Source organism: Doryrhamphus excisus, chromosome 3 (assembly GCF_030265055.1).
Source record: "Doryrhamphus excisus isolate RoL2022-K1 chromosome 3, RoL_Dexc_1.0, whole genome shotgun sequence".
Lineage (NCBI taxonomy): Eukaryota > Metazoa > Chordata > Actinopteri > Syngnathiformes > Syngnathidae > Doryrhamphus > Doryrhamphus excisus.
In genome coordinates this window covers 14,463,225-14,475,596 of record NC_080468.1, presented here as the reverse complement: position 1 = coordinate 14,475,596, position 12,372 = coordinate 14,463,225, and the positions used below count along the sequence as shown (strand labels likewise).

The window sequence follows — 12,372 nt, the reverse complement described above, 5'->3', positions numbered from 1 at the left end:
AAAAAAATATATACATTTACAAGGAAATGTTATATTTATGTGAAAGAAGTTGTACATTTAGGAGAAAACGTTTTACACTTACATTGAAAAAAAACGTAAATTTACAAGAAAAAAAAACCTATAGGAAAAGTAGGAAATTTAGCAGAAAAAAATGTAACACTTGTTGTTTCTATGGACTCCTCTGTTTAAAGGGTTAATTTGTTAATTCTGAGACGTATTTGGAAAGAAAACTATTCTTTCTTAATGAGCAACATTTTAAAGCCATCAGGTTCCCCACGTGAAAGTAGCAGTAGAGACAAGATTGGCTTCTGGAGCTGCACAGAAGAAAAGCCAGAGATGAAATCTTGTATAAATAGTCTTGCCCCGGGAGCATCTTTATTCCTTCAGTTGTCAGAGCAAAACCACAAGAGAAATGCGTGGTCACTACACGGTGACATCAGGCCTGGAAGCATGGTGGTCGTCATTCTAGGCAGTGATTGATCAGTAACATTTCTTAGTACACAACACAATCAGGCAGATGACAGGACAACATTTGTCTTAGCATTTTCAAACAGGGCCATGACGTTCATGTTAGGGTTTGAGGACCTTTTTGGCTAAGAGAGACATTTTAAAATGTACTTTATTTCCATGTCATATGTTCTAACACCCAATATGGCAAGGCCTAGGGTTAGGGTCAGGGCCTGGGGTTGAGTTAGGGCCAGGTCCTAGGGTTAGGGCCAGGGTTAGAGCCAGGGCCTAAGGATCGTGTCAATGCCAGGGTTAGGACCAGGGCCTAAGGTTAAGGCCAGGTCCAGGGTTAGGGTCTAGGGTTCGTGCCAGGGCCTGGGGCTTGAGGTTGGAGTGTAGGATTTATGCCAGGACCTTGGGTTTAGGCCAGGGTTAGAGCCAGGGCCTAAGCATAGTGTCATGGCCAGGGCTTAAGGTTAAGGCCAGGTTCAGGGTTAGGGTTTGTGCCAGGACCTTAGGTGTGAGCAAAGGCCTGGGGCTTGAGGTTGGAGTCTAGGGTTCATGCCAGGACCTTGAGTTTAGGCCAGGGTTAGGGCCAGGGACTGGGGTTGAGTTAGGGCCAGGGTTAGAGCCAGGGCCGAAGGATAGTGTCATGGCCAGGGCCTAAGGTTAAGGTTAGGTTCAGGGTTAGAGTCTAGGGTTTGTGCCAGGACCTTGGTTGTGAGCCTGTGCCTGGGGCTTAAGGTTGGAGTCTAGGGTTCATGCCAGGACCTTGGGTTTAGGTCAGGGTTAGGGCCAGGGCCTAAGGATAGTGTCATGGCCAGTGCTTAAGGTTAAGGCCAGGTTCAGGGTTAGGGTCTAGGGTTCGTGCCAGGACCTTGGGTGTGAGCTGGGGCTTGAGGTTGGAGTCTAGGGTTCATGCCAGGACCTTCGGTTTAGGCCAGGGTTAGGGCCAGGGCCTGTGGTTGAGTTAGAGCCAGGGCCTAAGGCTAAGGCCAGGTTCAGGGTTGGGGTCTAGGGTTCGTGCCAGGACCTTGGGTGTGGGCCAGGGCCTGGGGCTTGAGGTTGGAGTCTAGGGTTCATGCCAGAGTTAGAGCCAGGGCCTAAGGATAGTGTCATGGCCAGGGCCTAAGGTTAAGGCCAGGTTCAGGGTTAGGGTTCGTGCCAGGGCCTTGGGTGTGAGCCAGGGCCTGGGGCTTGAGGTTGGAGTCTAGGGTTCATGCCAGGACCTTGGGTTTAGGCCAGAGTTAGAGCCAGGGCCTAAGGATAGTGTCATGGCCAGGGCCTAAGGTTAAGGCCAGGTTCAGGGTTAGGGTCTAAGGTTCATGCCAGGACCTTGGGTTTAGGGCAGGGCCTGGGGTTGAGTTAGGTCCAGGGTTAGGGTCTAGGGTTCATACCAGGAACTTGGGTTTAGGCCAGGTCCAGGGTTATAGAGCCAGGGCCTAACACTAACCCCTTTTTTTTAAAAAAAAAAAATGAAATGGTGAAAGTCAACATTTAGTGAAAGTTGCATTTGTGGGCAAAACCACAAGAGTACAGTTGCGTTATGGAAGAATATGTCTTGCATAAGTACATGGTGGACTTGGGCATGAATCCAACACTTGCAAAAAACCTAGCAGCTTTCTTGAACGTGAAGCCTAGAGTACATTTATTCCTTATGATGGGTGTAACCAGTGCACACTGCACCGAGTACACACTAAAGTACAACTGTGATGTACATGATGAGGTGTTGTGTGGAGAAAACACATGTTCCTTCAAACACAAATACGACTTTCAACTTGTGTTTTTCATCATCTGCTATTTTCACTTTGCATTCTCATCTTCTACCACCAGGTGGCCCCATTCCATACAAACCCTTCTGTTAATAAGCCATGTACACAATGCCCCATTTATTCAGGAAAATCTGTTTAGCTTAGACTTTGAACCTTCTAGCGGGGACTAAGATCAGTATTGCATCCTGTTCTTGACATCTTACCGTACAGTAGAACCTCAGTTAGCATCCTTCACGCCATCCCAAACGTACTAATCAGAAATAATGCCAAGCCATCCTTTCCAAATATGTTATATAACACTAAACTCTTTTTATATGTTTACATTTCAACTGTTTACATGCAGACATTTCAAAAACAAAAATGGCATATGAAAGGGATATGCTGCCACTCGCCACTTTTGTGTGTCTCAAAAGCAGAGACTTGTAGCATGACTTAGCTAACATTAGCGTCAACCCAATAGGATGCTAACAAGTATGTTTCTGTGATGAAGAAGACAGTTGGACTCAGGCAGTGGAAGACAGGCGCCGTATTGTATGCTAACCGGAGAGTGTACGCAAACCGAGGCAAAAAATGTAAACCAAAACACACATGCACGGGGTTGTACGCTAACTGAGGTTCCAGTGTCCTGTACGCCAGTTAACAAGTAATGTTCTCTCGTCAGGAAATAAGCCATGCCACCACAGCGGAACGGATGGATTGAGGCTTGCAGGATGAGAGGTCTTGGTTCGATTTCCACTTTTGTGGTCATCTGCCTTGGTTGGTTGGTTGCACCCAAAAGACGTTAAAACCTCCTCACACATTCATGACCGCAGTCATACTCTAGGCGTCTACACGACTGGTAGATGGAAGCTTCAAGGACCAAAGCAGGACGAGGTTACTTGGGGGAGGGGGGGCGGAGCCTATAGTAGACCGTCTCCAATATGGAGGCTTGGTGATGCTTGCTGGATGTCAATCGTTTCTTGTAAAAGTCATTGACCGTGAAAGGGGACGAACGTTGGTGGATTCGTCCGCCAACACGTCTCCCACTCGTCCCCACGCACGTAACAGTTTTTCTTGGGAGTCGTGAGGGTTGGTGAGGACAAACCAGGAGGGTTACCATATGTGGGATTCACAGTGAGTCATTTTAATCACGCCCACTCCGCCACCGAGTCGCCGGTAGTTCATTCCTCCGTACAACCTGCAAACACATCAAAAAGTCAAAATACAAGAATGGTGCACATAGCATTTCATCTTTTCAATGAGAAAACATTTATGGGCCTGCAAAGCAGCCCATCCTATCATTCTTTACTTGTTATTACGGGCCTGCAAAGTGCTGCAGCTCATCCCATTATTCCTCACACTTGTCCATTGTTCCTTAGTTATTATGGGCCTGCAAAGCACAGCAGCCCATCCCATTATTCCTCTCACTTGTCCATTGTTCCTTAGTTGTTATTACGGGCCTGCAAAGCACAGCAGCCCATCCCATTATTCCTCTCACTTGTCCATTGTTCCTTAGTTGTTACTATGGGCCTGCAAAGTACCGCTGCCCGTCCTGTTATTGTTCATAAATGTTATTATGGCCCACATAGTTGTTATGGGCCAAAGCGCAGCAGCCCAACTTATTCCTCCTAGTTGTGTTATAGGTCAGCAGCCCGTCCTATTATACTTCATACTTGTTATGGGCCTGCAAAGCACAGCAACCTATCCCATTATTCCTCTCACTTGTCCATTGTTCCTTAGTTATTATGGGCCTGCAAAGCGCAGCAGCCCATCCCATTATTCCTCTCACTTGTCCATTGTTCCTTAGTTGTTACTATGGGCCTGCAAAGTACCGCTGCCCATCCTGTTATTGTTCATACATGTTATTATGGGCCACATAGTTGTTATGGGCCAAAGCGCAGTAGCCCAACTTATTCCTCAGTTATGTGTTATAGGTCAGCAGCCCGTCCTATTATACTTCATACTTGTTATGGGCCTGCAAAGCGCAGCAGCCCATCCCATTATTCCTCACACTTGTCCATTGTTCCTTAGTTATTATGGGCCTGCAAAGCACAGCAGCCCATCCCATTATTCATCTCGCTTGTCCATTGTTCCTTAGTTATTATGGGCCTGCAAAGCACAGTAGCCCATCCTATTATTCCTCTCCATTGTTCCTTAGTTGTTATTATGGGCCTGCAAAGCACCGCTGCCCGTCCTGTTATTGTTCATACATGTTATTATGGGCCAGGAAAGTGACAGTAGCTAAACTTATTCCTTACATCCCATTATTGACAGCTGCCCGTCCCATTAGTCCTCATAATTGGGAGTAACACATAACTATGAGGAATACGTTGTTATGGGCCAAAGCGCAGCAGCCCAATGTATTCCTCATAGTTCTGTATTATAGGTCAGCAGCCCGTCCTATTATACTTCATACTTGTTATGGGCCTGCAAAGCGCAGCAGCCCACTGTATTATTCTTCATAGTTGTTATTGGCCAGCACACCAGCTTGATGATGGGCCTGCAAAGCACAGCAGCTCACCCTATTGTTCGTCAGCAGCCCATCCTTGAGGAACCCTTAAGGCCACTCTGTGCACATAACATGCTAGCCGCATGCTCCCACAGGCATTGTAGAGTCCAGCAGGACCACCTGGACTTTTTACTACTCGGACATTTGAGTGTAAGAAGAGAGGCACCTACCTCCAAGTGTTGGCATCAGGATCGTAAACCTCTATCGTTTTCAAATACGTCGTCCCATCAAATCCTCCCACGGCCATCAACTGACCATTCACGACCGCCAAGCCCACCTGCGGGTGCATATCAAGTACGCATGTGAACACCACGTGACCACGGCAACGTGAAGTTTGAACTGAAACCCCGGGCATACCCCGCTCCGTCTGGACGTCATGGCGACTACGGGAGACCACTGATTGGTCCTGGGGTTGTAACGCTCCGCACTGCTCAGCTCCGTGGTGTCGTCTCGGCCTCCGACCGAGTAGATCATGTCCTGGTAGACGGCACAGCCCAGGTGTTTCCGCCGGGTTCCCATGGGCGACACCGTGTGCCAGCGGTTCTCCTGAGGATTGTAGCGCTCCACTGGAGGACAAACAAGTCCATCATCTCTGGAAAGGTCTGCACAAAGGTGAAGTTCATGTACCTGTATTCAGCGGCGACGTTCCGTCGGAGCCTCCGACAGCGTACAGGAAGCCTCCGAGCACAGCCACAGCCACGCCCAGTCGCCTGGTGCTCATGGACGCCACGCGAGTCCACTTGTTCTCCTTGGGGTCGTACCTGCACGCCATTCATTTTCATTCAAGGGCATTTAAATGCGTGACCGGGAAGTGCTAGAAAAGGGTACCTTTCCACTATGTTCAGACAGGAAACGCCATCTTGTCCTCCCACGGCGTACAAATAACCGCCAAGAACGGCCACGCCTACGCTTGTACGACACGTGCTGGTCGGCGCCACGTCGCTGCTCCACTGGTTTGTCTTTGGATCGTATCTACAAACAAAAGATATCTCATTCGCTGGTACACTTAAGATGTCAAAATGCATATCTAAATCTTGCTAGCAGTTGAATTGTATTGCTAACAGTGTAAAATTCATATTATGGCAATTTAGCAACGAGTCTTAACGTTTTGAAATGTTTGTCTGCAGTGTCGTCATGACAACAGGATAGATTCCTGCTCACCTTTCGACAGAGTTGAGGTAGGAGGAGCCGTCGTGGCCCCCCACGGCGTAAAGCAAGTCGTCCAGGACGCTGACGCCGACTCCGCAGCGGCGTTTGCTCATGGACGCCACCATGCGCCACTCGTTGGTCTGAGGATCGTAGCGTTCCACGCTGGATATGGCGTCCCCGCTGCACCAGCCCCCCACTGAGAGATGAAAGATGGTGATGACGGCGGGCCAGGAACAGCGCATTAACATCTGCTGGGGGGGTTTGTCTTTTGTTTGACTGACCCGCAAAGAGAACTTCTCCGCATCGGATGGGTTTCCTAGGACGGGTTCTTGGGCCCTGCATCAGGGGTCTCTCCTGTGGCAGCAGCAAGTAGTTCTTGGCCTCGTCAACCAGGTCTCTAACGAGACAAAAAGGGGCAGCGTTAGGAGCACAGATACTCACCAACATGGATTCCCACCTCAGTAGTTGCAAACCTGCCAAGCTGATTGGAGGAATGTGATGACTACTATCCCCACAAGAACAATTAATTAATTAATTAATATTAATTAATAAGCTGGAGGGAAATTATAACGCAAAAAGCACACCCAGCATAGCCTAGTATAATAGCTATGACAATATAGTATGGCTTGTTTGTCTATATGTGCCCTGTGATTGGTTGGCGACCAGTCCAGGGTGTACCCCGCCTTACGCCCGAAGACAGCTGGGATAGGCTCCAGCACCCCCCGCGACCCTCGTGAGGAAAAAGCGGTAGAAAATGAATGAATGAATATAGTATGGCAGGTGTGTTTTACCTGCACTCCTCATCACTCTTGATAAGAGGGTCCGACCCCACGGTGCCCACTAGGAACTTGGGGCTGAGGAGGGGTAGTCTGACATGTTGGAGAACCTACATTGAGAAATATTCCAGTGTGGTTTACATGCCTACTTAGGGGGCAATTTCCATCATCGAACCTCTTCAGTGCTTGTACCAACCTGGGGTAGCTGTGGTCTGCGTTCCTGGATGCTGTATTTCACCCACGCCATCACCGCGTTAAAAACCTGCTCTTCGCTCCTCACGTTGAGTTCATCGCTAGAAATGATGTCAATCAACTGGTTGGCAGGTAACAGCATGAACTCCTCGCTTTCCATGACCTGAGATGTGGACGCAGAAAAAATGACTGACAGCTCTACCTTTTATTTCATCATTTCATCAAGAACATTGTCTTACCTCCTGAAAGTTGTGTTGGGTGAATTTATCCGCGATGCGGAGCAGCTCGCGGCAGGAGTGGGTGTCAGCGAAGGCCCTGATGCCCAGACAGTTGGAAGGGTCGAGCTGCCTCTTCAGGAACTCGCAGCAGGCCTCCTGGATCTCAGCAAGCTGGAGCAGACAAGCCGCGGGCAGCAGCGTCTGGACATTGCCTTCCTCTACGGTCACCTACCGGTGAGACGGTACGCTGTTGGACTTTCTTCTATCCAAACTTATACCACAGCAGCAGACATCCCAGTACCAAGAGTCAAATGCAAACTGGATGTGTGATATCATGCTAGGTGTTAGCATTGCTAGCATGCTCTATTTTTATGGGTAGACACATATATAAAAAGTGCTAAGTGTACATGTGTCTACCCACGAAAATTGCAAAAAATGCCATGCTAATATTAGCATGCCAGCAACGCTAACATGCTAACTGTAGCAAGTAAACACCTAGCATGATAGTGCATCATGGTACATGGTGCATCATGGTAGGCACTAGTATGCTAATATTATCACTGTGGCTTTTTTTGTCCATTTTCATACAGTAGGTAGACAATACTATGCTATGTGTTAGCATGCTACAGTTAACATATTAGCTTTGCTAGCATGCTCTATTTTCATGGGTAGACACAAAAAATAGTGCTAAGTGTCAACCCACGAAAATTGCAAAAAATGCCATGCTAATATTAGCATGCCAGCAATGCTAACTGTAGCAAGCAAACGCCTAGCATGATAGTACTATCATGGTAGGTACTAGTATGCTAATATTAGCACCGTGGCGTTTTTGTCCATTTTCATACAGTAGGTAGACAATACTATGCTATGTGTTAGCATGCTACAGTTAACATATTAGCATTGCTATCATGCTCTATCTTCATGGGTAGCCACATATATAAACACTTACCACTATCATGCGAGGTGTTTGCTTGCTACAGTTAGCATGTTAGCATTGCTGGCATGCTAATATTAGCATGGCATGCTTGCAATTTTCGTGGGTAGACACTTTGCACTATTTTTTGTGTCTACCCATGAAAAAAGAGCATTCTAGCAATGCTCACTGTAGCAAGCAAACACCTAGCATGATAGTGCTATCATGGTAGGCACTAGTATGCTAATATTAGCATTGTGGCATTTTTGTCCATTTTCATACAGTAGGTAGACAATACTATGCTATGTGTTAGCATGCTACAGTTAACATATTAGCATTGCTATCCTGCTCTATCTTCATGGGTAGCCACATATATAAATACTTACCACTATCATGCTAGGTGTTAGCATTGCTAGCATGCTCTATTTTCATGGGTAGACAAAAAAAGTGCTAAGTGTCTACCCACGAAAATTGCAAAAAATGCCATGCTAACTGTAGCAAGTAAACACCTAGCATGATAGTGCTATCATGGTAGGCACTAGTATGTTAATATTAGCATTGTGGCATTTTTGTCCATTTTCATACAGTAGGTAGACAATTCTATGCTATGTGTTAGCATGCTACAGTTAACATATTAGCATTGCTATCATGCTCTATTTTCATAGATAGACACATATATAAACACCATTATCATTTTAGGTGTTAGCATGTTAACATGAGCATACTGGCATTTTTTTTTTACCATTTTCATGATTAAGAACTTAAGCAAACACTTAATGCTATGATGCTAGGTGTTAGCATGTTAACATAATTATACTTTTTTTTTTTACATTTCCAGAGGTTGGTACTTATACAAACACTTACCTGTATTAGTTTAGGTGTTTAATAATTATAGTAATAGTAATAGTAGCAATTATAGTATGCTAAGTGTTCGCATGCTAAAAGTCGCATTTTAGCATTCCTTACCTTAGAGATGTTAATTAAACCATTTTTTTTGTTCAGTAGCAAAACAATATTCAAGTAATTCTCTAAAACGTGTTTTGAACAGAAACAGCGTTACCTGTGACGTGTAGGCAAAGTCGATCAACAGCTCCATCGCTCTCTCGTCAATGTCTCGAATAACCACTTCAGTTTGTCGGCTTTCTGCAAGCTCCCCAGTAAACATCGCCCTGGAAAGAAGCGGGAAAAACCATTCAATAAACTGATGCACATTTGACTGAAGCAATGTCTCCACCCGGCGTGGCCTTCATATACCTGAAGTATGGACTGCAGGCGGACAGGATGACACGGTGAGCATAGATTTTCTTAGTGCCCACCACCAGCACCACGTCACACAGCTCACGGTGCTTCCTCAGCAGGTTGATCACTTCCAGCGTCTGCCGAGGGTGTTTGTCTGACACGTATGGCATGCGCGCAGGCTGGGGTACCCCTTCAGGGAGCTTATTGGGGTCGCCCAGAGTACAGCGGCTAGTGATGTCCATTCCTGTGGCGTCTTGGCGTGCGCTGGTGGCCCTTGAAGCAAACCATACACACTACCAGGTGAGTGATCATCACCCTTTATTCATCACTGTTTACGAAGGAAACAACCCAAAAACGTCCATGCTAAGAAGACACAGGTGGTCATTAATAAAATGAGATGCATATTTTTATTTATATAAAAAAATTATAAAGAAAATATAAAATGTGATTTATTTTTTATATAAATAAATATGTGTTAATATTTCCAATTTTTTTTCTTTCTATTTTTTGGGATAAAATACTTTAAAAAGTGATATTTTTCTTTAGATAAAAGTAAAAACAAAATGAGATTTATAATTGTATCTAAAAAGTGTTGTTTAATGAGATGCATATTTTTATTTCTATAAAAAAATATAAAGAAAATCTAAAGTGTCATTTATTTTTTATATAAATAAATACATGTTAATATTTCCAATTTCTTTGGGATAATTTTTTTTTTTAATTTAAAAAAAAGTGATATTTTGCTTTCGATAAAAGTAAAAACAAAATGAGATTTATAATTGTATCTAAAAAGTGTTGTTTAATGAGATGCATATTTTTATTTCTATAAAAAAATTTGAAAGAAAATCTAAAATGTGATTTATTTTTTATATAAATAAATACGTGTTAATATTTCCAATTTTTAATTTCAATTGTTTTGGGGATAAAATAATTTTTTTTTTATTTAAAAAAAAGTGATATTTTTCTTTAGATAAAAGTAAAAACAAAATGAGATTTATAATTGTATCTAAAAAGTGTTGTTTAATGAGATGCATATTTTTATTTCTATAAAAAAATATAAAGAAAATCTAAAATGTGATTTATTTTTATATAAATAAATACGTGTTAATATTTCAAATTTTTTCTTTCAAATTTTTTTGGGATAAAATAATTTTTTTTATTTAAAAAAAGTGATATTTTTCTTTAGATGAAAGTAAAAACAAAATGAGATTTATAATTGTATCAAAAAAGTGTTGTTTAATGAGATGCATATTTTTATTTCTATAAAAAAAATATTAAGAAAATCCAAAATGTGATTTATTTTTTATATAAATAAATGCGTGTTAATATTTCCAATTTTTTCTTTCACATTTTTTTTTTATTTAAAAAAAGTGATATTTTTCTTTAGATAAAAGTAAAAACAAAATGAGATTTATAATTTTATCTAAAAGGTGTTGTTTACTGAAACAACAACACAAATTAAAAAATACACATCACATTTATTTCTAAAAAAATTTTTAATTAAATGTGATGTATAAAATTTGATCTGTATTTTTGTATTTAAGAAAATGACACTTTTATGGATGAAAAATATCTAAGACGTTACTTTTATTCGTCTTTTTTTTGGAAGCGGCAATGATGTCATACCGACCTGCGCATCAGCTTTGGGTCCATGCAATGTAGAACAGTGTTTGGTAGCACGCCTCCAAGTGAATCTAGACAGAAAACGAAACCGATATCAGATCATCATTATTTCTTCCTCTTCACCAAACCAGTTAGAGCAGGAAGAGGCGGGCTTTAATGCCAGAATAAAATTGGATTGATTGGTTGCATTTAGTTTGCAATGCAGTGAGTGACACCGTCTGTGAGCATGCACCATTTTGTATTGTTTTGTTTATATTTACATTACTGACTTATACCGTATTGTCGGGATGACGGCTCTGCTGCCCGAGGCACCGCCATCGAGAGTTCATGAAAAATAGTCTCCAAATTATTTGGACAATAATGTTTATGGGTTAACGTAACGCTATCATGGCTACCTACATGATGGTTAAAAACGTTTTTTTTTTAAGTGAACTTTTCCTTGAAGATATGAATAGACATGTGGTGTGGAGTTATTTTGAGGGGTGCAGTAAACCGACACGGTTACACAAAGCTGTACACGGACTACTTTATACAGTATGAAAGTCGTTTCCTGTCAGTTGCTACGAGTAGTTTCAGCAAATAGACGCATCCCATTTTAGCATACATAACATGTCTGCTCTATTTGATGTCAAATCAAAAGCACTATGACGGAAATGGTGTGCTTGTCGGAAACCACCTTGCATGTCGAGTGGCCCGAGTGACACACAGGCTAGTAAGGTCCCCACGTCGACTCCTATTTCATCCAAAGCAACTCCACTCCACGACAAAGACTCATTTAGTGCGTTTTACAATGGTTAAAAAAGGTCACGGCCACGTGCACTAGCAAATTAAAACAGCGTGATGTCACGAGAACGGCTATGATTGAAACATAACACAACATCCTAAGCTAACTTGAACAGAAGCCGAGACTAAATCTCCGTGAAAATGCCGAGTGCTCACAGTGGAAATGATATAATTGTATACGAATTGTATTTTTTACCTTATATTTCCATCTCCAAATCCGAGGCGCAAACCGCAACCATGACAAATGTTTACAAGTTAATGGTTGGATACGCAGCTTTTCTTCACGGGTGTTTTCTGCGCATGTCAGATGCCATGTATAGCTTCCGGATAGGCGCTTTCAAAATAAGGGAATGGCATTACGTCATCAGGTCACCTTTTTTTTCCCTTTTATCGGAGAAAAGTATTTAAAAACACGGTAGGATAATTTTTCAAATATGTTCATTAAAAAAATCAAATGAATATGAAATAATATTTTGCAGATGACTATGGCCTATTTGTCAAAAATATGCATATTCAATTATATTTTCCGTACTTTTGGCCTTTAAGTCGTATAATTGGCTTAATGTACTAACATACAAGTATACGTGTGTAGTTATGTATTATATGTCTTATTTTGTCTTATGACTATTATATTAAAATATATTAATATATATTAAAAATCTTATTTAGGAAAACAAGTTTTGTATGGCTTACATTTCCTGTTTTCTCTTAGGTATATATATTGTGTAATAGGATTGTAAAGGTGACTATAGGGGTGTTCATTCATACCTGG

At 42.6% G+C, this 12,372-nt stretch overlaps 1 protein-coding gene across 1 annotated transcript; it reads right to left on the bottom strand.

Moving 5' to 3' along the window:
* Window positions 1-1,917: 1,917 nt before the first annotated feature.
* On the bottom strand, window positions 1,918-11,923 carry klhl20 (kelch-like family member 20). The gene is made up of 14 exons (XM_058066068.1): window positions 11,797-11,923; window positions 10,825-10,888; window positions 9,210-9,467; window positions 9,016-9,124; window positions 7,064-7,270; window positions 6,829-6,987; window positions 6,648-6,742; window positions 6,138-6,253; window positions 5,869-6,052; window positions 5,536-5,679; window positions 5,335-5,468; window positions 5,065-5,273; window positions 4,878-4,984; window positions 1,918-3,396 (listed from the first exon to the last, which is right to left on the bottom strand). The coding sequence occupies exons 2-14, from the start codon at window positions 10,845-10,847 to the stop codon at window positions 3,312-3,314; spliced, it is 1,830 nt and encodes a 609-aa protein (XP_057922051.1). The 5' UTR covers window positions 10,848-10,888; window positions 11,797-11,923; the 3' UTR covers window positions 1,918-3,311.
* Between the last annotated feature and the right edge of the window lie 449 nt (window positions 11,924-12,372).

Bases quoted from the DNA above. Each gene is read 5' to 3' on its own strand.
- klhl20 (XM_058066068.1), bottom strand. From the start codon at position 10,847: ATGGACCCAAAGCTGATGCGCAG. The intron at 6,988-7,063 runs GTAAGACAATGT...TCCACATCTCAG, and splicing joins CCCAACACAACTTTCAGGAG to GTCATGGAAAGCGAGGAGTT. The intron at 5,469-5,535 runs GTACCCTTTTCT...AATGGCGTGCAG, and splicing joins TGTCTGAACATAGTGGAAAG to GTACGACCCCAAGGAGAACA.